This window comes from Acinonyx jubatus, chromosome C2 (genome assembly GCF_027475565.1).
Source record: "Acinonyx jubatus isolate Ajub_Pintada_27869175 chromosome C2, VMU_Ajub_asm_v1.0, whole genome shotgun sequence".
In the NCBI taxonomy this organism is placed as follows: Eukaryota; Metazoa; Chordata; class Mammalia; order Carnivora; family Felidae; genus Acinonyx; species Acinonyx jubatus.
In genome coordinates, this window is record NC_069384.1 from 70727122 (window position 1) to 70754904 (window position 27783).

At 43.6% G+C, this 27783-nt stretch overlaps 1 protein-coding gene and 1 long non-coding RNA gene across 4 annotated transcripts; one reads left to right on the forward strand and one right to left on the reverse strand.

Moving 5' to 3' along the window:
- Positions 1-83: 83 nt before the first annotated feature.
- Positions 84-10363, reverse strand: LOC128315208 (uncharacterized). Its single transcript, XR_008297723.1, has 3 exons — positions 10058-10363; positions 6775-6883; positions 84-366 (listed from the first exon to the last, which is right to left on the reverse strand). It is a non-coding gene; the product is annotated as an uncharacterized LOC128315208 (long non-coding RNA).
- On the forward strand, positions 7926-27760 carry SLC51A (solute carrier family 51 subunit alpha). 3 transcript variants are annotated; one of them, XM_053221015.1, is made up of 9 exons: positions 7926-8201; positions 8804-8898; positions 21578-21732; positions 22661-22737; positions 23163-23321; positions 23876-23987; positions 24282-24428; positions 26741-26846; positions 27383-27760. In XM_053221015.1, exons 1-9 carry the CDS (start codon positions 8164-8166, stop codon positions 27589-27591), a joined length of 1098 nt encoding a protein of 365 aa, XP_053076990.1. In that variant the 5' UTR covers positions 7926-8163; the 3' UTR covers positions 27592-27760. The 3 variants fall into 3 exon arrangements, with proteins under 3 accessions (XP_053076990.1, XP_014941248.1, XP_053076991.1); XM_015085762.3 differs by having other exon boundaries at positions 7927-8201; positions 22664-22737; XM_053221016.1 differs by lacking the exons at positions 7926-8201; positions 8804-8898 and adding an exon at positions 10184-10640.
- Positions 27761-27783: the final 23 nt, after the last annotated feature.

Genomic DNA, 27783 nt, shown 5'->3' on the forward strand with positions numbered 1-27783 from the left:
TTTGAATTCCAGGGCAAAGCCCAACACAGACTGTCAACAAATTGGCTTCTAAGAATATTTTATTCCTTAGTTTAAAACACGTATGTCAATTGGCAGCAATTTTGGGACACACCTTAGGTAACAGATTCGTCAGTGTTTTTCACTGTCCATTAATTCATTTTTCCTCCTCAGGTTAATTACCAGTCAAGTCTTCATGGAATAATTATGGGGACCCATCACTTATATACCTCACCTCAGTAGAGATTCCATTCTCCTCCATTCTGATAACGTTAGCTCCTGGAACAAGTTAATGTGCCTTGTTGTCAACATATGGTTTCTCTGCTCCTTTCCATTTTGTGTGAAGCTGCAGACCAGAGATGGGGCCTTCTGGAAGAAACATCGAAGGACATAAAGGGATACAGGGAATAGACACACGATTACAGACTTCTGTAGAATAAGCTGATGTGACCACGGAGCAGACACCTCACTGTCGGTCAATCCCTGGATTCCATCCTCCAAAAACCTCCTTCTCCCCCAGTGCTGTTCATCCCAGTCATCAGGACCATCATTCACCCTATTGTTCAGATCAAACCCGTGGAGTCGCTTGACTCCTGTCCTTATCTCATCCAATCCACCAGCTCTGCCATCAAAATAGAATCTCTCAAGTCCAAGCCATCACCCTCTCTTGCCTGGATATTCCGATAACCTTCTAACTGCCCCGTGCCTCCTCTGTCCTTGGCCTTTAATGGACTCTGTTCCAAATAGCAGCCAGTGCTCCTTTTAGAACTTAGCTCATGGCCTCTGCTTGGAACCTTCCAACTGCTTCATAGGTCACTCAGAGTAAAATCCAAAGTCCTTACTGTGGCCTTCAAGGCCCTCCCTGACCTGCCTCCTCTAACTTTCTGTCCTCATTTCCTAACACTCAGCCCCTTGCTCACTCCACATCAGCCAGGCACACTAGCCTCCTTGCTGTTCCTCAAACACACCCGGCATTCTCCAGTCCTGTGTCCTCTGCACTTGCTCTCCCGTTTCCCTGGAATTCTTTGCCACAAACGTGGTAAGTGAAGATCTCGCTTCTTCTGTTCTGTTGCTCAAGTGGTGACTCTGCCTGCATCTCCGGCTGTTTCCTCAGTGTACACTCCTCACAGGTGCACTTTGGGTCAACAAATATGAGTATTTAAAACACCCTTGGCATAATTTGCAAGATACTTGCCAGAAGGTTTGTGCATGTTCACACTGCTGTGATAATACTAACACTATAATCAAATATCAACATAAAATAATTTCTGAACTTTTATAGATGACAAATGTTACCTTGATCATTTCATTTATATCTCCTTAAGCTGCTTATGAAGTTAAGTATTCTTATGCACCCAGAGGTCATCTTATTGTAGTCGTCTTGTGATTTGCCCTTTTCCATCTTTTGCTTTATCTCAGTGTAGAAATGTTGGGCTATTTTCCTCTTTTTTCATGGGTGATAAATGTACATAACATAAAATTGATCATTTTAGCCACTTTCTAGTCTCCAGTCATCATCCCGAACAGAAACTCCGTACCCACTACGCAATGACTCCTCAATCGCCCCTGCCCCATCCGGTAACCACTGCTCTGCTTTCTGTCTCTGTATTTGACTATTGTTGGTCCCTCATATAAGTGGAATCACACAACACCTGTCCTCTTATGTCTGGCTTTTTCCACTCAGCATCGTGTCCTCAAGGTTCATCATTGGCCTTTAGCCGTCCTGAAAGTTGGTATGTTGCAGCAGGTGTCAGAATTCCCTTCCTTTTCCAGGCTGAATAATATTTCATTGTATGTATTTGCCACATTTGGTTTGTCTTGTTCACCTGTTGATGGCATTTAGGTTGTTTCCACCTCTGAGCTGTTGTGAATGACGCTGCTATGAACGTGGGTGTGCAAATATCTCTTCAAGTCCCTGTTTCCCATCCTTTTGAGTACATATCCAGAAGCAGAATTTCTGGATCATATGTAGTCTTATGTTTCATATTTTGAGGGGCTGCCACAGGATTTTCCACAGCAGCTGTACCATTTTACATTCTCACCAACAATGCACAAGGCTCCAATTTCTCCACGTCCTTGCTAACATTTTTTTCATATAAAAAAAATTTGTATTTTTTGCAAATATATTCCCAGTTTGTTGTTTGCCTTTTAATTTTGTGTGTAATGTTTCACATAAAGTTTTTGTGGTTTCTCTCTCTCTCTCTTTTTTTTAGGTAGGCTTCATGCCTAGCGTGGAGCCCAATGCAGGGCTTGAACTCACGACCCTGAGATCAAGACCTGAGCTGAGATCAAGAGTCTGACTGAGCCACCCACGTACCCCTTGTGTTGTTTTTATGTAATCAAATCTATTTATCTTTTCCTTAGCATTATTTTACCTTACTTTTCCCCTCTCCTGGCTGATGAATATTTAGCTGTATTTCTTGTGTTCTTTTCCATTTAATTCTTTAATCTGAAACTAATGTAAGGATAAAATAGAAGGTAAAGTGTATTTTTCTCATATCATTACAATCAATTATTCCAGCAGTAGTTTTGAGTAAGCTTTCTTTTCTCTCTTACATCAGATTCTAAATTTTTCATATATGCTATGATCTGTGGGCAGCACGGGGAGGTGCCTTCCAGACACCCTCAGGAATGAAGAACTTATCCCCCAGCTGCTAGAAGACAGACTCAGCTTTGGGGAGTGCCTCCCCTAGAGAAAGTGACCTCACCCAAGGTTCCGCCTCCTTCCATAGCAGTTTGCATCCAAGGAGTGAGCAATATACAGTATAAAGGCCCACACACTTTTCTCAGTGCACAACTACTCTCAGTGCACAACCATTCTGAAGGGCCATCCAGCCCCTGTGTGACCTATAGCTTGGCTAAGGATATGGTTGGGCTCTTAGCACAGGCTGACTTCTCCTCTGCTCAGTCCTGTTTCCTTTCCTTTGTTTTTACAGGCATTGATCCTAAAATTATTCCCTAATGAACATCGTGCATGCTCATCTCTAAAGTCCATTTGCAAATTTTTTGTTTTATCTATTTATTGAATTTAGCACCATATATTTTGATGTTTGTAGTTTTAGAATCCAGGGTTTGGGGGTGTTTTTTTGCATTTTTTTAAAATTTATTTATTTTGAGAGAGAGAGTTTGAACAGGGGAGGGACAGAGAAGGAGGGAGAGAGAGAATCCCAAGCAGGTGCCCAGCATGGAGCCTGACGCAGGGCTCAAGCTCAGGAACCCTGAGATCATGACCTGAGCTGAAACCAAGAGTCAGTCGCTTAACCAACTGAGTCACCCAGGTGCCCCTGCTTCTTGCATACTTAGCTGTCATTATCTGAATCCCTAAATTTATGATGCTATGCAGTAAACAAAAAATAAACGCAAAAATATTAAATGATGAATAAGAAATGAGGCCTCACTCGAACATCACCTTTCATTAAAACTAGCATCTTCTGGGGTGCCTGCGTGGCTCAGTTGGTTAAGCGTCCAGCTCTTGACTTCAGCTCAGGTTGTGATCTCACAGTTCATGGATTCTAACCCCATGTCGGGCTCTATACTGGCAGTGCAGAGCCTGCTTGGGATTCTCTCTCTCCCTTTCTCTCTGTCCCTTCCTTTGCTTTGTCTCTCTCTCTCAAAATAAACAAATAAACTTAAAAAACTAGCATCTTCCTTTTCCATTTCAACTGTAATGCAAAACAATGCAAGTACAATGACAATTTACTACCAAGTAACACTTAAAGTCTTGCAAAAAAAAAAAAAGCAGAATTTTATACTGATATAAGTGATATTGGAACATCATTTAAATCACCCAAAAGGTCATCAATCAATAAGGAGCTAGTCTAAAATAGCTAAAAGTTCAGAAAGGGAAAATCAACAAGGTTGACAGCCTAGTAGGCTCTTCAAAAAAAGAATGGCTGATAGCTTCACTAGTAAATTCTATATGACATTAAAAAATGAACACCAATCCTCCTCAAACTCTTCCAAGAAACAGAAGAGAAAGGAACACCTTCCTACCTCATTCTGTGATGTCAATATTACCATGACACCAAAGCCAGCTGAAGACATCACAAAAAATCCCCTACGGACTAATATCCTTTATCAATATGGATGCAAAAATCTTTGGTGAAATACTAGCAAACTGAATCCAGAAGCATATTAAAAGATTATACACCATGACCAAGCAGGATTTATTCCAGGAACCCAAGAGCGGTCCAACACACATAAGTCAGCGTACTACACCACATTAACAGAATGAAGGAAAAAATATATATGGTCATCTTAATGAAGAAAAGGCATTTGGCAAAATCCAATACCATTCCATGATTAAAACACTCCACAGCCTAGGAATAGAAAGGATGTTTCTCAAATAAAGGGCATTTATGAAAAACCCACAGCTAACATTACACTTAATGATGAAAGACTGAAAGCTTTCCTTATAAGATCAGGAACAAGACAGGGATGCTTGTTTTTGCCACTTTTATTTAACATTGTACTGGAATTTGTAGTTAGAGCAACTAGGGAAGGAAGGAAGGAAGGAAGGAAGGAAGGAAGGAAGGAAGGAAGGAAGGAAGGAAGAGAGGGAGGGAAAGAAAGAAAGAAAGAAAGAAAGAAAGGGCATCTACACTGCAAATCTCCAAAATCTCTATTTGCAAACACAATTTTGTATATAGGAAACCTTAAAGAACGCACACACACACACACGCACGCACACACATACACAATATCAGAGCTAATAAATGAGTTCAGGAAAGTAGCAGCATTATTCATGGCCAAAAAATGGAAATAACCCAAATGCCCATTCACTGATGAATGGGTAAACTAAATAAGGTATGTCCACCCAATGGAATATTATTCAACCATAAGAAGGAGCAGAGCACTGGTACCTGCTGCAACATGGATGAACCTTGAAAACATGTCCCATGAAAAAAGTCAGGCAAAAAACACCAAATTGTATGATTATATCTTTTATTTTTAGAGAGACAGAGCATGAGTGGGAGAAAGGGGCAGAGAGAAGAGAGAGAGAGAGAGAGAGAGGGTCTCAAGCAGGCTCCATGCTCAGTGTCCGACATGGGGTTCGATCCCACGACCCTGGAATTATGACTCAAGCCAAAATCAAGAGTCAGACGCTCAACCAACTGAGCCACCCAGGAGCCCCCATATGATTCTATTTAGTAGAATCATTTGCCAGAATTGCCTATTTGCCAGAATAGGCAAATCCATAGAGAGAGGAAGTAGATTAGTGGTTGCCAGGGGATGGGAAGAAGGAAGAATTGGGAAGTAGGAGGTTTCTTTTTGGGCTGATGGAAATTTTCTGCAATTAGAGTAATGGTGATAGTTGCACAACATTATAAATACACTAAAAAAACCACTGAATTAAGGGCACCTGGGTGGCTCAGTTGGTTAAGCATCTGACTTCAGCTCAGGTCATGATCTCGTGTTCGTGAGTTCAAGCCTCAAGTCAGGCTCTGTGCTGACAGCTCAGAGCCTGGAGCCTGCTTCAGATTCTGTGTTTCCGTCTCTCTGCCCCTCCCCTGCTCACACTCTGTCTCTTTCTCTCAAAAATAAATAAATGTTAAAAATTCTTTTAAAAAAACACTGAATTTTATACTTTATAATGACTAAACTGGTGAATTTTGTGTTATGTGAATTTTACCTCAACAAGAAATTTTTTTTAAAAAGAGACAATGGCCTTTAAATATCAAATGATTGAGGACCCCTGAGGAAAACTGATGACATTTATGGGGTTTTTATACTACGATTTTTCAAAAATGATCCTTACACCAAGAGAACCAACATTGAAGTGATAGGTGTGTCCCATCATGCAATCATGCAATTTTGTGAGACTATTTAAGCAAAAAAAAAAAAAAAAAAAAAAAAGAAGAAGAATGAGTCATTCTTCTTTGGGTCTAAAATTCAGGGTGTGACAGCCAGCGGTCCGAAATTAACAAGGGAAGAACGTGACTGGCAGGTCCAGCTCTCCTCTTGCCATACCTTAGCTAGGGGTGGGCTGGCCTTGAGTCAGGGCGTCATTGCCCTGGACTATCCGTGGGTCACACTGCATAGAAGACAGCCACCTAGGGATTCTGGGTGGGGCAGAAGTACCCGCTCAGAGCGAAAGCCCTCCCTCTCACCAACACCCTGCCATTCCTCCCTCCCTCATCATCAGACCTAAGAATTAACCAGTCTCCCCTGAGCCTCCCAGTCCCTGCTGCTTAGCTGCATAAACGGCGGTGTCAGTCTTGGCTGCCATCCCTTCCTGACCCCCTCTGGTTCTTCGTCCCCCTCCCCCTGCCTCCCCCTCCCACCATTCTGTCCTGAAGAAATTTCAGAGAACATCTTCAACGCCCTGCTATCTGCTCTAAGGAAGTCTAAAGTTCAGGGCTTTGGGCAATTAAGCTCAAGGCCTCTCACCAGGCTAGAGAGGAATGACCCAGGGAGCATTCCTGTGGCAACTGCTGAGGGAGCTGAGTCAGCCCTGTCTCTTGGCTTTGTCAGGGTGGAACCAAGGCAAGTGACCCTCTCCAGGTCAATGCCTTTGTTTTCCTTGCTGTGCCCTTGCCTCCACCTCAGAAGGCAACCGAGTCCCCGAGACTACACTGTCCTGTCCCAAGAGTTGTACTTTAGGAGGAGAGCGAAAGAGGGAGAGAACTGTGCTTGACCCTTGGGGGGTATTTTTAGGTGTGTGGGGACAGGAGTGGGTGTCCTCTTCACACCACATCACTGACTGCTTCCTCTGATTGTATCTCCTCCCCATCCCGGAATCAACTCTCTTGACCCTCTCATGGGCCCTTTTCTTACCTGAACCTCAACGGAGCTCCTAGTCTAGGTCCCTTCTGCCTCTCTCTACACTCCCATGGCTCTCCATCCAACCTGATGTCATAACTTCTCTGAGCCTCCGTTTCTTCATCTGTAAAATGTGAATAAAGACAGTACTTACTTTACAAGACTGGTTGCAAAGTTGCAGTGAGATAAGGAACATACTGCATTTTCTACAGCGCCTGGTGCACCCCAAATTCTCAGTAAACATTTGCTGCTGCTGTTGTTGTGTTTTTATTATTTCATCAGTCATGTAAGCAGTTCTTTTCTTTTTTTTTTTTTTTTAATGTTTATTTATTTTTGAGAGACAGCAAGCAGGGGAGGGGCAGAGAGAGAGACACACACACAGGCTCCAGGCTCAGAGCTGTCAGCACAGAGCCCGACGCGGGGCTCAAACTCACAAACCATGAGATCATGACCTGAGCTGAAGTCAGACACTTAACCACTGAGCCACCCAGGCTCCCCAGTCGTGTAAGCAGCTCTAAAGAGCACTTAGGATGTATTAGACCCTATTCCGGGAACCTAAGGGTACTATGCTTGGATTCAAATACTTTTAAATCTGCTTGGAGAGGGAAGAGAACATAGTTCTCTAATCAATACAATAGTTCAGAAAACATATCATTTGGCACAGCTTTTCAGAATCTATCCAATTTCTCAGAAATCTAACTCAGCAACTCTGCCTCTGTACCTTTGCTGCATCTTGGGCTGCTGTTTGGCCGAATACACCCATCATCAACATGAGCTGGGCTGAGCTTTGGGAAACCCACATGGGCCTCGTCTGGCTTTTCCAGCTCGTCCTTCCTTCTGCCTGCCAGGCCAACGGTGCCAGCACAGCACAGTCCCGGAATTGGCCCTGACTCTCCCATCTCTAGGGGACCAGAGACTGAGTTCCAGACAGGTCCTGGGAGAAAGGGGGCTGCTGACCGGTAGTACTGCAGGGAGGATACAGAACTTTACTCCTATCATCACCCTAGAAGACTCCTTAGAGGAGGTGTAGGATGAGGGTTGGTAGGCAGCAAAGGGTGGCTAAAGGGATCTGTGGGAGGGAGGAAGGAAGGACCACACCTAGAGAGAGGGAGGAGTCAGGAACGGGGGGGGGGGGTGGGGGGGGGGATAACTTAGCCAGTCAAAAGGATCAAATTCCTCCAGGGTGAACTCTGAGATAGGTTCTAGGGATTTGCGGCACGGAAAGCCCGAGTAAAGGGAGTCAGAGACGAAGACTCTGTCACTCCACCTACACGTGGCCCAGGTCCTCTGAGAGAGTCCAGCAGGCAGCAGAACCAGCGGGAGCCGCCTCCTTCAGGGCCCCCACCTTCCTGCCCCTTCTTGCCCTTCAGTGCCTGCTGGAAAGCCAGACAGGGGGAGAAGACGATGGAGCCAGACAGGACTCAGATAAAACTTGACCCCAGGTGAGTGAGGGCAGCAGGCCCAGAGCCAGGAGCCAGTTGCTAAGCCGTGGAGGCCCCTATCTCATTGGACTGTCCCTCCCTCCCTCTTAGGTCCTTTGGCTCCCAGGACACAGAATGAGGCAGACTAATAATGGTTTGGCTGTCTCCAAGGTCCTGTGGGTTTGGGCCAGTGTGTGGTCTTTCAGAGCCTTGGTTTTGTCCCTCGACTGGGAAGAGAAAAGTCTCAGAGGTAGGGGCTGTGAAGGGCATGCACAGAGCCCCATCCAGCTGTGGACTCACCCCTGGTGCTAAGGGTCCACTCTTTCTGTGAGGCTCTGCTCTTTCTCTATTGTCAGCCACTGGACTGCTGCCCCAGTGGAAGTGGAGAGAGTGAACTGTGGGCCCTTTGGGCACCTAGGCCAATCCTGCCCCTGGCCTAGGCGGCACCTGCCTTACACACTAGCCTGGGCCAATTTCCTCTAAGAATCAGGGCGCCAAGGGGAAATGTACAAGCAGCCCAAACTCAGGAGTGTTTGAGGAAGTGTTAAATAACTGATGTTCCTTCTGGTCTCTCCCCACCTCCCCAATCCTCATATTCTGAATGTAGGTTGGTGTCTCTACAGGTACACGGCAGATCTTCTGGAGGTGCTGAAAACTAATTTCAGCATCCCCTCTGCCTGCTTCTCTCTCGCTCCCACTGCTGCCCAACTTCTGAGAGGTAAGTCAAGGCCCCTCCCCAGAGAGAACTGAAAGGAGGACATGAGCACCCCGGCAGGAAGCTGGGACAGCTGAGGGAAGCTGAAGACAGGTGGTCCTGAGCTGGCCAGCCTGGAGAGTATCTACATATCGTGGTTAAGGCCTTGGGGAAGAACAACCCCTTAAGGAGCCAATAGGCCAAAAGAAGGGCATGACCACCTAGCCAGGGAGATACAGCTGCATGTTGGGCCTCCCACAAACCCCAACCTCAAAGCTCATTCAAGTTGGGGACGCTGGCTTGGAGCGTTTTTCAAATCCCGGAGCCATCCAGGGAATCGAGATGGTGCCTAAATGATGCAAGACCCAACAAATCCCCTAGGGGACTGTATAAGAGCCGCTTTGGGAAAGGGTCTGCATCATTCTAGAGGGGTGGTTATTATGAATAATGTTCTTAACACTTAGGGGAACCTGTGCAAATACTCTGACGGTGTTGGACAACTAGATCTTATACTGAATCGCTTTTGAACGTGAAAAGCCATTTATTTCCTGGCCACCTAAAATATGACAACCAGATGACCCTAGCACCGTTATAGCAAATGTGGCTCCCATCCATATTTTATTTTGTCTTCCTACGGCATGATTAACCACCTCTCAGACTTTCATGAGTAGGAGTCTGTGTCTCTATGGAATCCTTACTGTTTTTTCCCCAGCCTCCTTCTTGATGTCGTCACCTCAGTGCATAGACTTTCCGAACAACAGGATGTGGTCAGTGTGGATTAGAAGGCAGACACGGGCATGTGCTTGGACAAAGCTCAGCCTTGTTTCAGAGCAAATGACAACTGCCGGGGTGTCCAGAGAGGCTCTGCAGCTGCTGTGGGGTTTGTGCCAGTAGGTAGCTGCCGCGTCCGGCTCCAGGAACCTCTTGTTCAGAGTGCAGCTCTTCCCTTAGATGAGCAGTTGTCAACCAGAGGCAATTTTGTCCCCCAGGGAACTTCTGGCAATGTCTAGAGACAGTTCATTTGCCACAGCTAGAGGGTGCTATTGGCCCCTGGTGGGGAGAGGCCAAGGAAGCTGCCCTGAATACAAAGGAAAGCCCCCCACAACAAGGAGTTGTCTTGGCCAAAGTGTCAATAGCGCTGAGGTTGAGAAACCCTGCCTCACACAGTAAAAATCGATCTCACCTGGCTTTGCCACGGAATGTGCGAATGGGAGCACCAAGGATGTTCAAAGTAGGGAGACCATACTGGGTCCGGTAGTCTTGCGAGCTGCCTGTTTGGGGGGGGGGGGGGGATGTCGGAACGGGTAAGCAAACTGGAGCGTGGAGAGCAGGCAGTGGGCACTGCTGAGGTGGTGGTGGAGGCAGAATGAGCAGGCAGATTCTCCACACACGGAGGAGCTTGATCTGGCAGGATTCCAGGTTGCTGGTGAGGAGGCAGAGAACAACTGAGAGGGCTGGACAGGTGAGGTGGGGCCTGATGAGCGGCAGGCAGAGAAGTTGTACTTTATCCTGTGGAGAGAAGGAGCCGGTGAGGGCTCTAGACTGGGAGAGGCTAGAGAGTGCTTCAAGGTAATTAATCAGTAATCAGGATGGACTTCAGGGAAGAAGAGCCTTGAGAAGCAGGGGCATAAATTGGAGGTTATTGCCCCAGCCCATCATGAGGAACAAGAGTCTGAGCCAGAACGGTGTCAGGGAAAGGAAGGGAAGTTTGGAAGACAAAGGTTATCTAAAGAAAGAGCAGGCAATCTGGTCAATACCGATACAAGGTGAGCGAAGGAAAAAGAGACCGTGACGGAAGCGAAGGAAAAAGAGACCTGGGGAGCTGGGCAGGGTGATGACATGACACTGAGAGTCAGGAAGCCAGGAAAAGGCACCCACTGAGGATGTGGCAAGAACCCTTCCTCCTCTGTTAGTAAACCGTTGCTCCTTAAATTCAATGCCATTTAAGAAAAAGCTATTTTGGAAGAACTGTGGAACCTTTCAGTAATCTGGGTTTTTTAAATGTTTATTCATTTATTTTTGAGAGAGAGAGAGAACACAAGCAGGGGAGGAGGCGGGGGACACGGAATCTGAAGCAGGCTCCAGGCTCCGAGCTGTCAGCACAGAGCCTGATGGGGGGCACAAACTCACGAGCTGTGAGATCATGACCTGAGACGAAGTTGGACGCTTAACTGAATGAGCCACCCAGGTGCCCCCAAAAATCTGTTTTTGAAATGCCTGTGATATGATTGCAATTGTAATCCCTACAGGATTTTTTTTTTAATGGACTGATCCAAACATTTGTGTGAAAGAGTGAAGGGCCAAGAAAAGCCAAGACAATTTTGAAAAAATGCAAGGAGCGTACCTGCCCTCCCAGGGATTAAGGTTTACAAGAAGACTAAGCCATGAGGCAGTAAGTGCAAGGGTCCAAACAAGTGGAAAATGGAACAGAACAGAATGCCCAGAAAGAGAGCCCACTGGGGAATGTGTTCTATGACAGGACATTACACACCTCAGCGGACAGAATGGACTCTTCAGGAAGTTACCTGGACTATGTATCTGTCCCTATTGCAATATAGCTCCAAAGTATCTTCAATCCACACGGCTTAAATACCTAAATGTAAAATGCAAACTTTTTTACAAAAGAAAATACAGAAAGGTATCTTTATGATCGGGAGTAGAGAATTTCTTAAATAAAACACAAAAAAGCACAAATGATCATGGAGATTGGCTACATAAACAAACAAACAAACTTCTATATAACTATAAACACTATAAACAATACTAAAAGCCAAACCATAGACTGGGAGAAGATATTTTCAAGCCCTAACCAACAAGGGATAAGTAGTCAGTATAAGAAAAATTACCCAATAAAAGTTGTGTAAAATATGTGAACAGATAGTTCATAGCAGAAGAAACACTAATGACCAATAAATATACAAAAAGATATTCTATTTTGTTAGGATTTAAGGAGCCCTGAATTAAACAATGGCATGTCATTTGACTACAATGAATTTGAGGTAACAGTGAGCACTCGTGGGCCGCTGGTGGGAGTATAATGGGGACAACCACTGTGGAGACTGATTAGCTCTCTACAGCACTGAAGATGCTCATCTCCTCCAGCCCAGAAATTCTGATTTTAGATGTATGCATAAAGGAACTGTCCTCAGGGCACCTGCATGGCTCAGTCTGTTGAGCATCCCACTCTTGATTTCAGCTCAGGTCATGATCCCAGGGTCTTCGGATCAAGCCCTGCATTGGGCTCTGCCTTGAGTATGGAGCCTGTTTGGAATTCTATCTCCCTTTGCCCCTCTCCCTGGCTCACTCTCTCTCTCTCAAAATAATAAATAAATAAATAAATAAATAAATAAATAAATAAATAAAATAAGGGAACTCTCCTATATGTGCTAAGGAGACATGTCCAAGAGTATATATTGAAGCATTTGTTTATCATATGAGAATAATATCATGAAAATAATGTTGTGTGGAAAAAAGCATTTTGCAGGATGATGCCATTTATATAGATTATTTATTTATTTATTTATTTATTTATTTATTTATTTATTTATTAAGTGGGTTTCACACCCAGTGTGGAGCCCAACACAGAGCTTGAACTCACAACTCTGAGATCAAGACCTGAGCTGAGATCAAGAGTGGGAAGCTTAATCAACTGAACCACCCAGGCACCGCCATACAGATTTTTTTAAATACAAAGCAATATAGTATGTTGAATATGCACATATGTTGTGAAAAACTAAAACGTAAATGAAAAAGATATACACTAATTTCAGAACAGTAGTTAGCTCGGAGAGGTGAGGTGTGGAAGGGAAAATGATCCAGGGGGTGTGTACAGGGGCCTTCAGATACATCTGTGATGTTTTTTTTTTCTAAAAATAACTTTTGGGGCAAAATTGGCAATATTGTAACACTCTTTAAAATGGGTTATGGGTATATTCATGTTTGCTCTATTCTCTTTATTTTTGAAATTTTTGTAATTTAATAAATTATTTTAATTTATAAAAAATCATTTTTGACAGGCTGTGATGAGATGTTCATTTTAAAAGTATAAAATTTTATTATACTATAAAATTATACTATTGTAGTAATATAATATGTATGCACTTTAACCAGGGTGTTTTTTAAAGCTACTTTTTATTGAACAAATACTACATGCCAGGTGCTGTGCTAAGAGGTTAATGAGAGAATGAATAACCTGTCCAAGGTCAAGAGCAAGTAGTAGGTGGAATTTTTCTCTGAACTCTGATTCCAGAGACTGTGTTCTTAACTTCCATGAAAACAAAATGCAAAAATGAAAATAACTTTTGGTTAGGAACTAGCTGGAATTATGGATCATACTCTTCCAAAATTTTAATGTCCTTATATCATTTTCATTATTTAAAAAAAAAAAGTAATCTTCACTATTTCAGAGACAGTGGGACATTTGCTAGTTGCTAAAGGTATAATTGTATTCAAAATGGCCAGTTAGACAAGCATTTCCCACAGTGTGTCCCTTGGAGGACTAATCTCAAGTAGTGCTTCATGAACACAGAATCTACAAAAATAAGTTTTGTAAAATCTGTATTCTATAACCTCCAGTAGGAAATTAACAGTGTAAATCAGATTAAAAAGTTGAGTATGGGAAGAAACAGGTTTAATTTTGTTTAAGGCATTTCCACAAATCCTTTGGCCATAGAACAGTTTTGTCCCATAATATCTGTTAAGATGTGAAAAAATAAGATCGGAGACGATCTTCAAAGAAGATATATGAGTTTCATGGAGAGCAGGAGCTCTCTTTCTTAGCTTTTGTGCTGTGGCAGTGGATACAAGAGACTGCAGATGGCACAAGTATGAGAAAGAATATAAAGTGCCAAAGCCAGCAGTTAGAAGAGATTGCAAAAGCATTTGGGTACTGAACAGTCAGAATATGCCCCCAACCCAACTTCATAAACTGAAACAACTTTTTAGGGTTGCATTTGATTATTTATAGCACTCCACATTCCTTCCCATAGTCATGTGAACACACACCAAGAGTCAATGTGGGCCTAGCCAGAAACCCCTGGATTGAAATCCCAGCCCCATAACTTCCAGGTTGTGTGACCATGGCCAAGGTGCTTGACTCTCTAAGCCTGGTTTCCTGGAAAAGGCTATAAAATGGGGATGATCCATAGGAATTCTCATGGGGTTATTTCTTTCATTCAACAAATAGCCACAGTTGCTGTTCCAGGCACTTAGAGATGGAACAGAGAACAACCAAGCTTGACAAAGTCCCTGCCTTCTTGGAGTTTACACAGTTGGGGGAGGGGCGCAGGAGAAGGCAGCAGAAAATAGGCAAGTAAATAAATATGTAAATAACTTCACCGTGAGAGGCAGATGGGGACAATAGCACGCTCAGAGAAGGCTGGCTGAGAAGGGGCATTTGAGCGGAGAGCTCATGGAGGAGAAGCCAGCCACTGGCAATTCAGGGAGAAAAGCTGAATGGGCAGAAACCAAGTGCTACCAAGTTCTGGAGGTGGGCACAGCTTCTATGGCTATCGGGAGGCTGAAGGAGGGGTAGGGAAATCCCAAACCTCAATAAACAGAGCTGGTGTTTGAGATTGGAAAACACAGGGTGTGGGAGAGGATGAGGGATCAGTGCCCGAGACCTAGGGACAGAGGTCAGGAAGGGGACCGTGGTTCTGGGCGTCAAGGTGGGGCAAATTTTCAAGGAGGAGGGAGCAGTCAAGACAGTTAAGACTGGGAAAATTAAAAAAAAAAAAAAAGTGGTGGGGGGGCGGGCGGTGCATCAGGGTGGCTCAAGTGGTTAAGGGCTGATTTCGGCTCAGGTCATGGTCTGTCTCATTTATGACCATGGTTCGTGGCCAGATTCCTGAGTTTGAGCTCTGCTTCAGGGTCTGTGCTGACAGTTCAGAGCCTGGAGCCTGCTTTGGAATTTGTGTCTCCCCTTCTCTCTGCACCTCCCTAGTTTTTTATTATCTGTCTCTGTCTCTGTCTCTCAAAAATAAATAAACAAAAAAAAAAAAAAAAAAGAAGAAGAAGAAGAAGAAGACAGTGAAGACTGGGAAGGGCTTTGGCCTTGAATGGCTTTTGAAAGGGCTCTCCCCGAGCTGGTGAGGACAAGGTCAAGGAGGGGTGGGGAACTCATGCCCTGAGCGACCTCCAGCAGTGACTTACCTTTCCAACAACGGACATGAGTTTTTAGAAATCTACTGAATTAATTTTGGTATCTGCCTATCTGGACTTTATCTTTTGTGAGTATTTTTTTTTTTAACATAAATATTTCCGTTGTAAAAAATAATTCAGATTCAGTAAATCTGAAAATCCAGAAAAGTAGAAGGAGGAAGAGCCATCTATACTCCGCCACTCAGAGACAGGCACTGCAAATACCTTGGTGTTAGTTCCCCCCCCTTTTTTTTTTAATGTTTTATTTATTTTTGTGAAAGAGATAGAGAGATCACAAGCGGGGGAAGGAAAGAGAGAGAGGGAGACACAGAATCCAAAGCAGGCTCCAGGCTCTGTTGGAGCTGTCAGCACGGAGCCCCACATGGGGCTGGAGGAACAGTGAGGTCATGACCTGAGCCAAGGTTGGCCACTTAACCAGCTGCACCACCCAGGCCCCCCCAGTGTTAGTTCCTTTTTCCATGTTTTTATTTAGCATTAGTTGAAATCATGCCATACCTCCAATCTTATGTCCTGTTTTTAGAAGCATGACATCATATGAGTTTTTTCACATTATTATATATTTGACAAAATGTGCCCTTTTAAAAAAACATAGTTTTGTTATAAAATACAGATTTGTTATTGAATAATTGAAAACGATAGAAAAGAAGGGAAAAATCACCTATTCTTGTCACCCAAAGACAGCATATTTAATATTTTCTTTTAATATTTCTAGGCATTTTTCTGTGAAATGATATTTTAATGTTTTTATTTTATCAATGTAGTATGTGAACATGGTTAAAATTTCTAATAATACACAAGAGCTACTAATGCAAATCAATCAGTTCTCTGCTCTATCCATTCTCATTTCTAGTCTTCCTCCTTTTTTAGCTAATGGTTCTTCTGGTAGTTACCTTCCGATCACCCATATGTGCACACCATTGTTTCCCGGAGGATCAATTTTGGGCATCATCTGTGGCTGCCTCTACGATACATAAGGCTTCAGCACACACAGCACGGACCTTCTCCCATTCTCTCCATACAATTGTGTTAATATTTTTGATTGGTTATCTTTATAGATTTACTATCCATTTAGTTTATTTCTTATTCTGCCAGCCAGGGCAGTATTTCTTGATTTTCCATTTTGTGAGATAAAGATATTAGTGCCCCACTCTTTCTTCCAACTCTTTTCTACCTTTCTCTCCCCAAACATGGTTATAATTTTACTGGGCTAATTTTGCAATCTTCTTTGCTGACATAAGATTTTTTTAGGTATAAGTTACATATAGTAAAGGATAATGATCTCAAGTATGTAATATGATGCATTTTTACTTATGTGTAAATCTGTGAAACCAGCATCTCGGTCAAGAAAATGGAACCTTCCAGCATCCAGTAGGGTCTTTCGTGCTCCCTCCTTAGTTCATATGCCTTCTAATACCACTATTCTTTTTTTTTTTAATTTTTTAAAAATGATTTTATCTTTGAGAGAGAGAGACAGAGCACTACTTGGGGAGGGGCAGAGAGAGAGGGAGACACAGAATCCAAAGCAGGCTCAGGGTCTGAGCTGTCAGCACAGAGCCCAGTGCAGGGTTAGAACTCACGAACGGCGAGATCATGACCTAAGCTAAAGTTGGACACAACCGACTGAGCCACCCAGGCGCCCGCCTGAGACCACTATTCTAACCTCTACCTCCTCTATGGATCATTTTTCCCTATTCCTCAATTTATATAAACAGACAGTTTATCAAACAGTATGTACTCTTGCGTCTGGCTTCCTTCCCTCACCATTATGTTTTTAAGATTGATCCATTCTGTTGCCTGTTTATTCTTTTTAATTGCTGTGTGATATTCTATTATGGGAATGTATCACAATTTACAATTGACCTTTGAACAACATGAGTTTGAACTGCATGGGTGCACTTAACACAAGGATTTTTTTTTTTTTAAGTTTATTTATTTTGAGAGAGAGAGAGATAGAGAGCCAGGGAGGGGTAAAGAGGGAGGGAGAGAGAGAGAGAAAGAGAGAGAGAGAATCCCAAGCAGGCCCTGCACTGTCAGCGCAGAGCCCGATGTGGGGCTCAAACTTAAGAACCATGAGATCATGACCTGAGCCGAAACCAAGAGTAGGATGCTTAACCAACTGAGCCACCCGGGCGCCCTTATGAGGATTTTTTTCAATAAATATATGTATAGTAGTGCATATATATTTTTTCTTCCTTATGATTTTCTTCATAACATTTTCTTTTCTCTAGGTTACTTTATTGTAAGAATACAGAATATAATACACATAACATACAAAATAAGTGTTAATTAACTATGTTATCAGTAAGGCTTCTGGTCAACCGTAGGCTATTAGTAGTTAAGTTTTGGGGAAGGCAAAAATTATACGCAGATTTTCAACTGTGCATTGTTCAAGGATCAACTGTATTTATTTGTATTCTTGTTGAATCAATATGAGCTATTTCCAGTTTGGGCCATTATGAATAATGCTGCTCTGAGCATTCTTCTGGTGATTATAAGCACTCATTTCTATTGAATAGGTGTCCAGAAGTGGAATTTCTGTGTCATAGGGTAGGTGTATGTTTAGCTTAAAGGCATACTACCAACTGCTTTCCAAAGTCATTGTGCCACTCCCAGCTGAAATATATGAGAGTTCCATTTTTTCCTTATCCTCATCAGCACTTGGAATCATGAGTCCTTTTAATTTTAGCCCTGTTGGTGGGTATATAATGGCATCTCGCATTTGTATTACCCTGATGACTGTTGACATTTAGCGCCTTTTATGCTTCTCAAACATTGAGGTACTTTTTTTCGTGAAGTAACTGTTTAGGTCTTTTTTTTTTCTTCATTTAAAAACATTGTGTTGTCTTTTTCTTACTGATAGGAATTCTTTATATATTACAGATACAAGTCTTTTGTTGGATATCTGTATTGCAAGTACCTTCTCTCAGTCTGAGATTGTCTTTTCATTCTCCTAATGGTTTCTTTCAACAAATAAAAATGTTTAATTTTAAGAAAGTCCAATTTATCGATTTTTAAACTTATGGGTAGTGCTTTTGTGTCCTATTTTAAAAGATCTTTGCCTAGCTCAAAGTCATGAAGAGATACGTCTCTGTTTTCCTCTAAAAACTATTGTTTTAACTATCACATTTAGGTGTTTTTGTATGATATGAAAGAGCAGTCAGTGTTCTTTTTTATCCCCCAAAGGATATCCAGATAACCCAGAATTCTTTCTCAAAAAAAACCCACTCTTTTCCCCATGAATTGTAGTGGAAATTTTGTCGTAAATCAGATAACCATATATGTGGGGTCTGTTAATGCATTTTTTGTTTGTTTGTTTGAGTGTTAATAAGTTATTACTCTTCTCAAGAATTATTACATATTCTTTACAAAGATTTTTTTTATGGCACAAATTTTTCAGACCTTGATAATTAATATTTAGTTAGGTACTTTATTTAATAATTCCAATATTGTTGGGCACTTGAGTTGTTTATAACTTGGGGCTATTAGTCAATATATTATAAACATTATCTTTTAATGGAACAAAAATAATATATCACAGTTATTTTGCTCTTATCTGACGACTAAGCAGATTGACTATTTTCCCACATGTCCTGAACTGTGTTAATATCTTTTTCCATTTATTTGCAAGTGTCCTGTTTTTGTTATCAGTTCTCTTTATCTAATAAAGATCTTAAACTTGAGTACACATTTATTAAAAAGCTTTTTCCCTCAGTCTGTTTGCTGTCTATTTCTTTTAAACATTTAGAAAGAAGTTTACACACTTTATATTAAATTTGACCATCATTCTCTTTGTGATTTCTCAGATTACTCCTAAGCTTAAGAAGGTTTTCCCTCTCCAAAATCTTCATGAAAATACAATTCTCTCTCTTTTTTTTCTCTCAATTTTTCCTGTTTGATTTTTTTTTTGTTTCTTTTTTTTTTTTTTTTTTTAACTTACATCCAAATTAGTTAGCATATAGTGCACCAATGATTTCAGGAGTAGATTCCTTAGTGCCCCTTACCCATTTAGCCCATCCCCCCTTCCACAACCCCTCCAGTGGCCCTCAGTTTGTTCTCCATATTTATGAGTCTCTTCTGTTTTGTCCCCCTCCCTGTTTTTATACTATTTTTGTTTCTCTTCCCTTATGTTCATCTGTTTTGTCTCTTAAAGTCCTCATATGAATGAAGTCATATGATTTTTGTCTTTCTCTGACTGACTAATTTCACTTAGCATAATACCCTCCAGTTCCACGTAGTTGCAAATGGCAAGATTTCATTCTTTTTGATTGCCGAATAATACTCCATTGTATATATATAGCACATCTTCTTTATCCATTCATCCACCGATGGACATTTGGGCTCTTTCCATACTTTGGCTATTGTTGATAGTGCTGCTATAAACATGGGGGTGCATGTGTCCCTTCGAAACAGCACACCTGTATCCCGTGGGTAAATGCCTAGTAGTGCAATTGCTGGGTCGTAGGGTATTTCCAGTTTTAGTTTTTTGAGGAACCTCCATACTTTTCCAGAGTGGTTGCACCAGCTTGCATTCCCAATCCTGTTTGATTTTTTAAAGACATCCCTTTAATCTATCTAGAATTATCATGACATATGACAGACTTAATGGGTATCTCCATGAGTGTTTGAAGTACTCATTTTTGTTGTAAAGGGTAAAATCATATTTAAAAATCCTCTGATGTTTATATTTTAAAAGTTTTGAAGAGGAGAAGGTAAAGTCTTTTTAGTAAAGGACTGCAACGAGTTTTTTAATGTCCAAACCTTGCAGGGCCTTCTGGAACAGTATCCAGAGAGATAACTGAGAAAGAGGCAGCAGAGCTAAACAGTAACAGCAAAGTCAAGCCACTAGTTGAGTCACTTAGTATCCTGACTAAGCCGAGGTGGGTAGAGGAAGGGCTGGGTAGGAGGACAGAAAAATAGCAAAACCCTGTCTTTTATGGCCTGTGATAGAAAAAGTTTACTACTGACTTTACAAGTCCAGCTTGGGAGCTAGAGTCTAAGGGCCACCTCCCCCATGCAGGTCCTCTGGATTGGTCATTCGACCTAACTGTGGTCAGAGGTGAAGGGCCTCTTCTGGATAAAGCAACAGAGAGAAAAACGTGTGCCCTAAAATAAGAGCAACCAGGATCAGCGTGGTATTTTTTGACAGATTCATCCTTGTCCTGGTTGCTCCTTGTGGTGGCACCAGGCATGGCTGGTCCAGATGACGACTCAAGCTTTTACTGTGGTGTGGCCTCCTTCCTCCCTGCTTTGGTTTCATCTCTCTGAGCTGACCTCAGTCATCAAAACATAGGGTGGACCAGCCAATGTCTTCCTCCTACTTTACTCCCAATGCATGGGGACAACAGACTGGGCTCTGGCAGTCTTCTTTTCCCCCTTCTTCCTCTCATCAAGACAGGTGGTGGGAAAGAGGGTCAACCAACTAGGGAAGAGACTTAAGATAAATGAGGGTCAAGGCTTAGTCACCAAAAGACAGAACACTTTTTTTAAAACTAATTGTTGCCCTGATGAATCACATAGTCAGAAACACGTATCGTGCTGAAAATGGTTTTTCCTGTTAGCAAAAGTGAAGCCGGAGGAGTTTCACCAGTGTTTGTCAAAATGTTTGTTATCCTCTGACCATTACCAGGTGAGCTTGTTGAAAATGCAGATTTCTGGGTCCATCCCAGATCTATTAAAGCAGCATCTCTGAGGGTGGGACCCAGACATCTAATTTTTTTTTTATTTTTTTAACATTTATTTTTGAGACAGAGAGAGACAGAGCATGAACGGGGGAGGGTCAGAGAGAGAGGGAGACACAGAATCTGAAACAGGCTCCAGGCTCCGAGCTGTCAGCACAGAGCCCGACGCGGGGCTCGAACTCACAGACCGCGAGATCATGACCTGAGCCGAAGTCGGCCGCTTAACTGACTGAGCCACCCAGGTGCCCCCAGACATCTAATTTTTAACAACGCCTCAAATGACTGCAAGAAACACTAAAGAGAGCTACTGGACCACATTTAAGACTAATTATGAGGCCAACACGAGCCAAATGTCCTTGGAGTCTTTACTTGTATCCATTTCTCTTTTGTTAAATTCCCATCCTAACGTCCCAGTTTCGTGACATAATTTTGAAATCAAATTTAAATGGCTCTAAAGTATATACCATTCATTACATTCTGCTTTAATTATAATGTTAATTGGTCCATGTTTGCTAACATGACACCGTTTACTGGAAGTAGTAAAGTTGAATAGGCCCTGCCAACCTCCTAATTCAAAATTTTTGCTCGTTATGTAAAAACTTGTTTGGTGTCTATATCCTGGTTGAGGTAAGCCTTACCATACCTAGAATCATCTGGTCTAGTCTCCCATCCATTCAGAAGAATGACTACTTTTTAGCTACATACTAAGGTCTAAGAAAATGCCATTCTTCTGCATGGGTGGAAGCCTAGACCAGATAATTCTAGATATGGTAAAGCAATTTAGATCCAAGTGAGAAAGCCCACACCTCCTGCCCCTCATCCCTGGTCTTTACTTAACAAGAGTCTGCCTTCTCTTTCTACTTTAGCCTTGGGCCCTGCAGAAATTGCCCTCACAGTCATTATGACTCTGCTTGCCCTGGGCTCGGTCACCATCTTCGTGGAGGATGCTGTCTACCTGTACAAGAACACCCGTTGCCCCATCAAGAGGAGGACTTTGCTCTGGAGCAGCTCTGCACCCACGGTGAGGGCCTTGTAGCTGCCCTTTGGGAGGGACTAAACAAGAGACAGGAACCGTTCTGGGAATTCCTCTAAACTCAGCATTTCAAGCCAGCAAAGGGTTGCCTGTCTCTACCCACTTAGGATGGGGGTTTGTAATGCGATCTCCATTTGCAGTCAGGACACCCTGCCTGGGTCAACAGGCAGTGGGACACAGCTTGAATTCTGGAGTTCTTTGAATTCTCAGAGACAGCTAGAGGAACTGCTCACCCCACCAGCAGCCCCACTCACTACCTCCCCACCACAGTATCATTGTTAAAAGCAAGCTTCCTTCCTACACAGGCAAGCAGTGGTTCCTCAGATGGGAGGGAGGCAAAGAATTTTCTTTCCCATGGGGACAACTCAACTCTATCCTTGCATTATAGACCTTTATAACCCACTCTGGTAGCCATTGTATAGGTCTCTGACTTGTTCCTAGGCCATAAGATTAGACTTCCGTTTCCTTGTGGTAAGGTCTGTGTGTGTGTGTCTGGAGCGGAGAATGGAGCCCTCGAGGTCCTTTTCTAGAAGATGACACCTGCCTGGGCCATCTCAAGTCATCAGAGATGCTCTAGTAACATGTGGCATTGAAAAGGAAGGGCTGGCTCTTGATCCAGTTCCTCCCAAGGATGAACTTGCCTACTCCTACTCCGGGGATATGGGATGAGATAGTCTTCAAAATGACATTTTGACTTACAGTGACCAGCTGTCTCTAACCCTAGATATAGAAGGAACTGACTACTAAATTAAAAAGAAAAATTAGTTGATTTGATTGTTCTTCCAGATGGCCACTTTTGAGTAATGCTGCCTCATGTGTTCGGGTTTTGCTTCCTTGAGCTTTTGCCACAAAAATTTGAGAGGGTGAGCACAAAGACTCCCTTCTTGCCCCAACCAGCTTCTTGCTTGCCTTCAAGCAGGTCGTGTCTGTGTTCTGCTGTTTTGGTCTCTGGATCCCTCGTTCCCTCATGCTTGTAGAAATGGCCATAACTTCGTGAGTGTCCTGCCCCACCCCCAGCTCTGAGGTGGGTACCCTTTTGCTCCCCACTCACCCAGGACTCCAGAGTCTGCATCTTCTTTTATCCCCTATCCCTTCCATAAATCCCTGCAAATCAATTGATCATGAGTCTAGCCCCTTTCAACTTGTGCTAATCCGGGTCTCTTGAACTTCTGGTTCTCTTCATCTTCAGTCACCATTTTGTTCACATAGGCTCAAATTCCCCTCTTCCTCCACCCCTGGACCCTGTCCTCTCCCTCTTGCTGGCTCACACATTCCAAATGCCTGGTCCCTACTGGACCCCCTCAGTGAGCCCCACCTCTCCTTCACCCTTTGCAGTCTATATGTCTTTGGCAGCAAAGGGGTATCCCCTTACCTGGCCACCTCCCCCTCTGTGAAGCTCACCTCTACTCCCACTCCAGGTTTTACTCAGTATGCTTTTATCTGCTGATGCTGGTCATGGTGGAAGGCTTTGGTGGGAAGGAGGCAGTAATAAGGACACTGAAGGACACTCCGATGATGGTCCACACTGGCCCCTGCTGCTGCTGCTGCCCCTGCTGCCCCCCACTCATGCTCACCAGGTAAGGTGGGAGGGAGAGGCAGAACTGAGGAACAGGTTAGCCTCTCTCTTCACTCTCACAAGAGTGTCTATGGCTCTCTCAGCCCTGCTTCAAGCCTCTTGGAATCAGGTTTGTATGGGACAGAGCCAGTGGCAAAAGGTGGGCATCCCGCAGCCAGCACCCACACATTAGGCACCCACCCAGGGGTGAGGGGAGCAGAGGAAGGAGAACTCCAGTTTCCATCACTTAGGCTCACTGCTGCCTACACACTTTACCACACTGGACTTTGGGCTACTTACTTGTCTCTTATGCCCATTTTGGTTAAAGAGGTTGGGGTCAACTTTCTGATAGTCCTTGCTCAAAGGGCAGCATTCTGGTCAGATGAGTGGGAGGCAAGAAGAAGGTTCCCAGTGCTCTCGACATTCTGGCTTCTTCCTACATCCCCATCCATTTAGCCATTTTGGTGTCTATTATGACAGACAAGCTTCAGCCCAGGATCCCAGTGAGGGAGCTGGAAGGTCTTCTTGAGGTGGACACTTTATGGGTTCATGTTCCCAACCCTCTTCTTCCTTTAGGAAGAAGCTTCAGCTGCTGATGTTGGGCCCATTCCAGTATGCCTTCTTCAAGATAACACTGAGCCTGGCGGGCCTGTTTCTCATCCCTGATGGCATCTATGACCCAGCAGATGTAAGCCAGGAGTAAGGGGCAGCAAACTCCAAGACTCAGTACCTCTGAGCTCTAAAAGGAATAGCTGGAGCCAACATCCCCTGATCCAGGGCTCCACAGACAGGGTAGTCCCAGCAACAGTGTGGCCATAGAAAAGGTAGAGGCTTGGACTCTTGTGGGGAGAGGAGAGTGGAATAGGCCAAGGCTCTGGGGCTTTTTATTTATTTTTTATTACCTTTCCCACCATGGAAGAGGAGAAATAGAAGGAGAAAAGGACTTGCCTTCCTCACTGACTACTTTCTGATCTGCCACCAGATTTCTGAGGAGAGCATAGCTCTGTGGATCAACACTCTCCTCGGTGTGTCCACCCTGCTGGCCCTCTGGTCCCTGGCCATCCTTTTCCGTCAAGCCAAGCTGCACTTGGGCGAGCAGAATATAGGAGGCAAATTTGTTCTGTTCCAGGTAACTAGAATTGGGGTTAGGAGGTGAGACTAATAAAGGCAAAAAGCGGGTCCGGGAATCTTGTTAAGCCTAGGTTTCCGGTGAGATCTGGAAAAGGATCCCTGCCCCTTCCCAGTTTTTGCTTTTCCTGTGCTGTAATAGTTTCCTAGCGCTGCCCTAACAAAATATCACAAACTGAGCGGCTTAAAACAACAGAAATGTATCGTCTCATAGTTCTGGAGGCTAGAAGTCCAAAATCAACGTGTCAGCCAGGCCACGTTCCCTCTGAAATCTACAAGGGAGAATTCTTCCTTGACGCCTCCTAACTTCTGGTGCTTTGCCAGCAATCCCCGGCTTGCAGCTGCATCACTGATTTTGCCTCCGTTATGACATGGCACGTGCCAGGGTCTTGTGTCTCTTTTCCTCTTCTTAGAAAGACAACAGTATATTGGAATAAGGACCCACCCTACTCCAGCACGTCCTCATCTTAACTGATTACATCTAACTACACCAGAACAATGATGCTCTTTCCAAATAAGATCATATTCTGAGGTCCTGAGGGTTAGGACTTCAACATATCATTTTAGGGGACCCATTTCAACTTGTAACAGATGTATTACCAACCTTGGATTCTTCTACTTTTTCTTTTTTCTTTTCTTTTCTACCCAATACTTCCTAAAACTCTGTAACCCACCACCACCACTAGCTTCAGCATTACCATAGTTATGAACTACCTACACCACATGCTAGGCACTTTTCGTACGTTACATTTGAATTTGCACAACAATCTTTGGAGTCATTATTATTTCTATTTTACAAAGGAGGAAACTGCGACCCAGAGATATTATTGGGCTTCCCCTGAGGCACATATGTATGGGGCTAAAATTTAAACTTAGATCTGACTCCCAAATCCACCCTCCTTCTCATTACATTGTCTCTTCACCTTCACACCTCTTCTGAAAATTCTCTGCAAAGCACATTTGTTCACTTTTTACACTTTCCATTCTCTTAAGCCCAGATAACTTCCACCAAATTCAATGACTTTAAATTTTTTTATTGTTTTTTTTTTTTCATTTATTTTTGAGAGAGACAGAGTACAAGCGGGGGAGGGGGCAGAGAGAGAGGGAGACACAGAATCTGTAGCAGGCTCAGGCTCTGAGCTGTCAGCACAGAGCCAGACGAGGGGCTCAAACTCACAAACTGTGAGATCATGACCTGAGCCAAAGTCAGACACTTAACTGACTGAGCCACCCAGGCGCCCATAAATACAATGACTTTTAATCCAATCTTGTTTTCCTTCTCTCCCCATTCTTTCTGTCTCCTTGCTAGGCCCTTCTTCTACTCCCAAGGCATAGTGACTGCTTTGTAGTCAACAGAGTGATTTCACATAAATTCTCATTTGATCTAAGCAGATGCCTGCAAAATGTGAATTTCCAGGCACATAAGAGGTAGAATTGAAGGAGAGGCCGGAAGAGCCTGAAATGGAGTCAGGGACTGAAAGGGCAGAAAGGATCTGGGCCCCGGAAGCACTTAGGGTCACGCCACAGGGTCAAGGCCCTATGATTGCCGAGCCTGCCTGTGATTATTGTGGGACATGCTGAGTCTGTCTTTAAAAAGATGACATTTCATAAAAGTGCAGTCAGGGAGGGCAAGTACTAAGGCAAATGGTGTTGCTGGAGCCTCTGGACAGAGATTTTCTTTTTCTTTTTTTTTTTTTCTCTTATTGTATTAAAATATACATAACATACGATTTGGCATTTTAACCATTTTTAAATGTGCAGTTCAGTGGCATTAATTACGTTCACATTGTGGTGCAGTCATTATTAGCACCATCCATTTCCAGAACTTTTTCATCTTCCACACAGAAACTCTGTACCCGCTGAACATTAATTCCCCATTTCCCGTGCTGCCCAGCCCCAGGCATGGCAGAGATTTTTCAAAGGGTACCTTCATGGCTAATTGTCCATCATTCTAGGAGCAGGGATCTCAGATACTTGAGCCAGATGGAAATAGTCTCTTCTAACCATCCATCCTTTTCATCCATCGAGTGCTTGTTAGTATCCGTGGCTGAAATGGGGAAATAAACACGAACCCCCAATCAGTTCTTGTTTCTTGTCTCAAACGTTCATAAAATATTGGGTAGAAGATTGTAATTTGCCTAAAGATCAAAACGCCACAAAATTTTACTCGGGTGAGTTTCAACCCTCTGCAACTGCACAGATCTAAAGGTCAGCCGAGCACGCATTGGAAGAGCAAGCACAGCGGTGGGCCAGCGGGCCGCAGTGCCACCGCCGCCGGGCCCAGCCTGCCCTTGTCTCTCCTCTGGTCCACAGGTGCTCCTCATCCTGACCGCCCTGCAGCCATCCATCTTCTCAGTCTTGGCCAACAGTGGGCAGATTGCTTGTTCACCTCCCTTTTCCTCTAAAGTCAGGTCTCAAGGTGAGCACACAGGGATTCCTCTCCCATTCCGGGATGGGCGAGAAGGGGGGGCCAGGGAAGAATGGACCTTAGAACAGAGGTTGGGCCATCCTGGTTTCTATGCAGAATACTCAGAAATGGATCTCCCAGAAATCCTAGTGAGGCTTTCAGGAGAGAGTGACTTCTCTGACCACACAGAGGAGAGCTATAATCCCAAAGCTTGAGGCCAGCCCTGGTGGCTGACCCAGGAAGCCATGTGCTCAATTGTTAGCTCCTGGGAGAGGAATGGCTGTGGTTTGGAAGCAGAAGGTCAAACTGATAAAACACACACAAAAAAGGGTTTAATGTTAGCCTCAGACTGCAGAAGGTAGAGAGCCAAGTTCTGGTTCTGGCTCTACCATTCGTCTGGTACGTTATTTACGACAACTTAATATCTCTAGGCTTGGTTTGAGGATAAACTGGAGAAAGTGTTGCTGAACTCATATGCCAGGGCTGCTAGGAGGATACCACCTCTACCATTTAGCATAACCTACATTATATTTCACTCTACACTGCAGTGATGAATTGCCACCTTCTCATACTGGAGACTTTTGTAATGACTGTGCTGACACGCAAGTACTACCGAAGGAAAGATAACAAGGTTGGATATGAGCCTTTCCCTTCCCCAGACCTGGATTTGACTTCAAAGCCTGAGGTGGACGGTTTGGACAATGAGCCTGTACATATTAAACGGGCACAAGATTTCCTCACTATCCCTCAACCTTGACCAAATGGGGATGGATTCCATCATCAGCACAAGCTGGTAGATTACATTTGACTATAGGAATGAAGGAGAATTATGGACTAGGATGCAATTATTTTGGATCTTGCCTGGAGAAGGTATTTTAGGTTTTATAATAAACAAACAGGATAGAGTTTAAAACTCTGTAACTGGGTACATCGCCTCTGTGGGTGACAC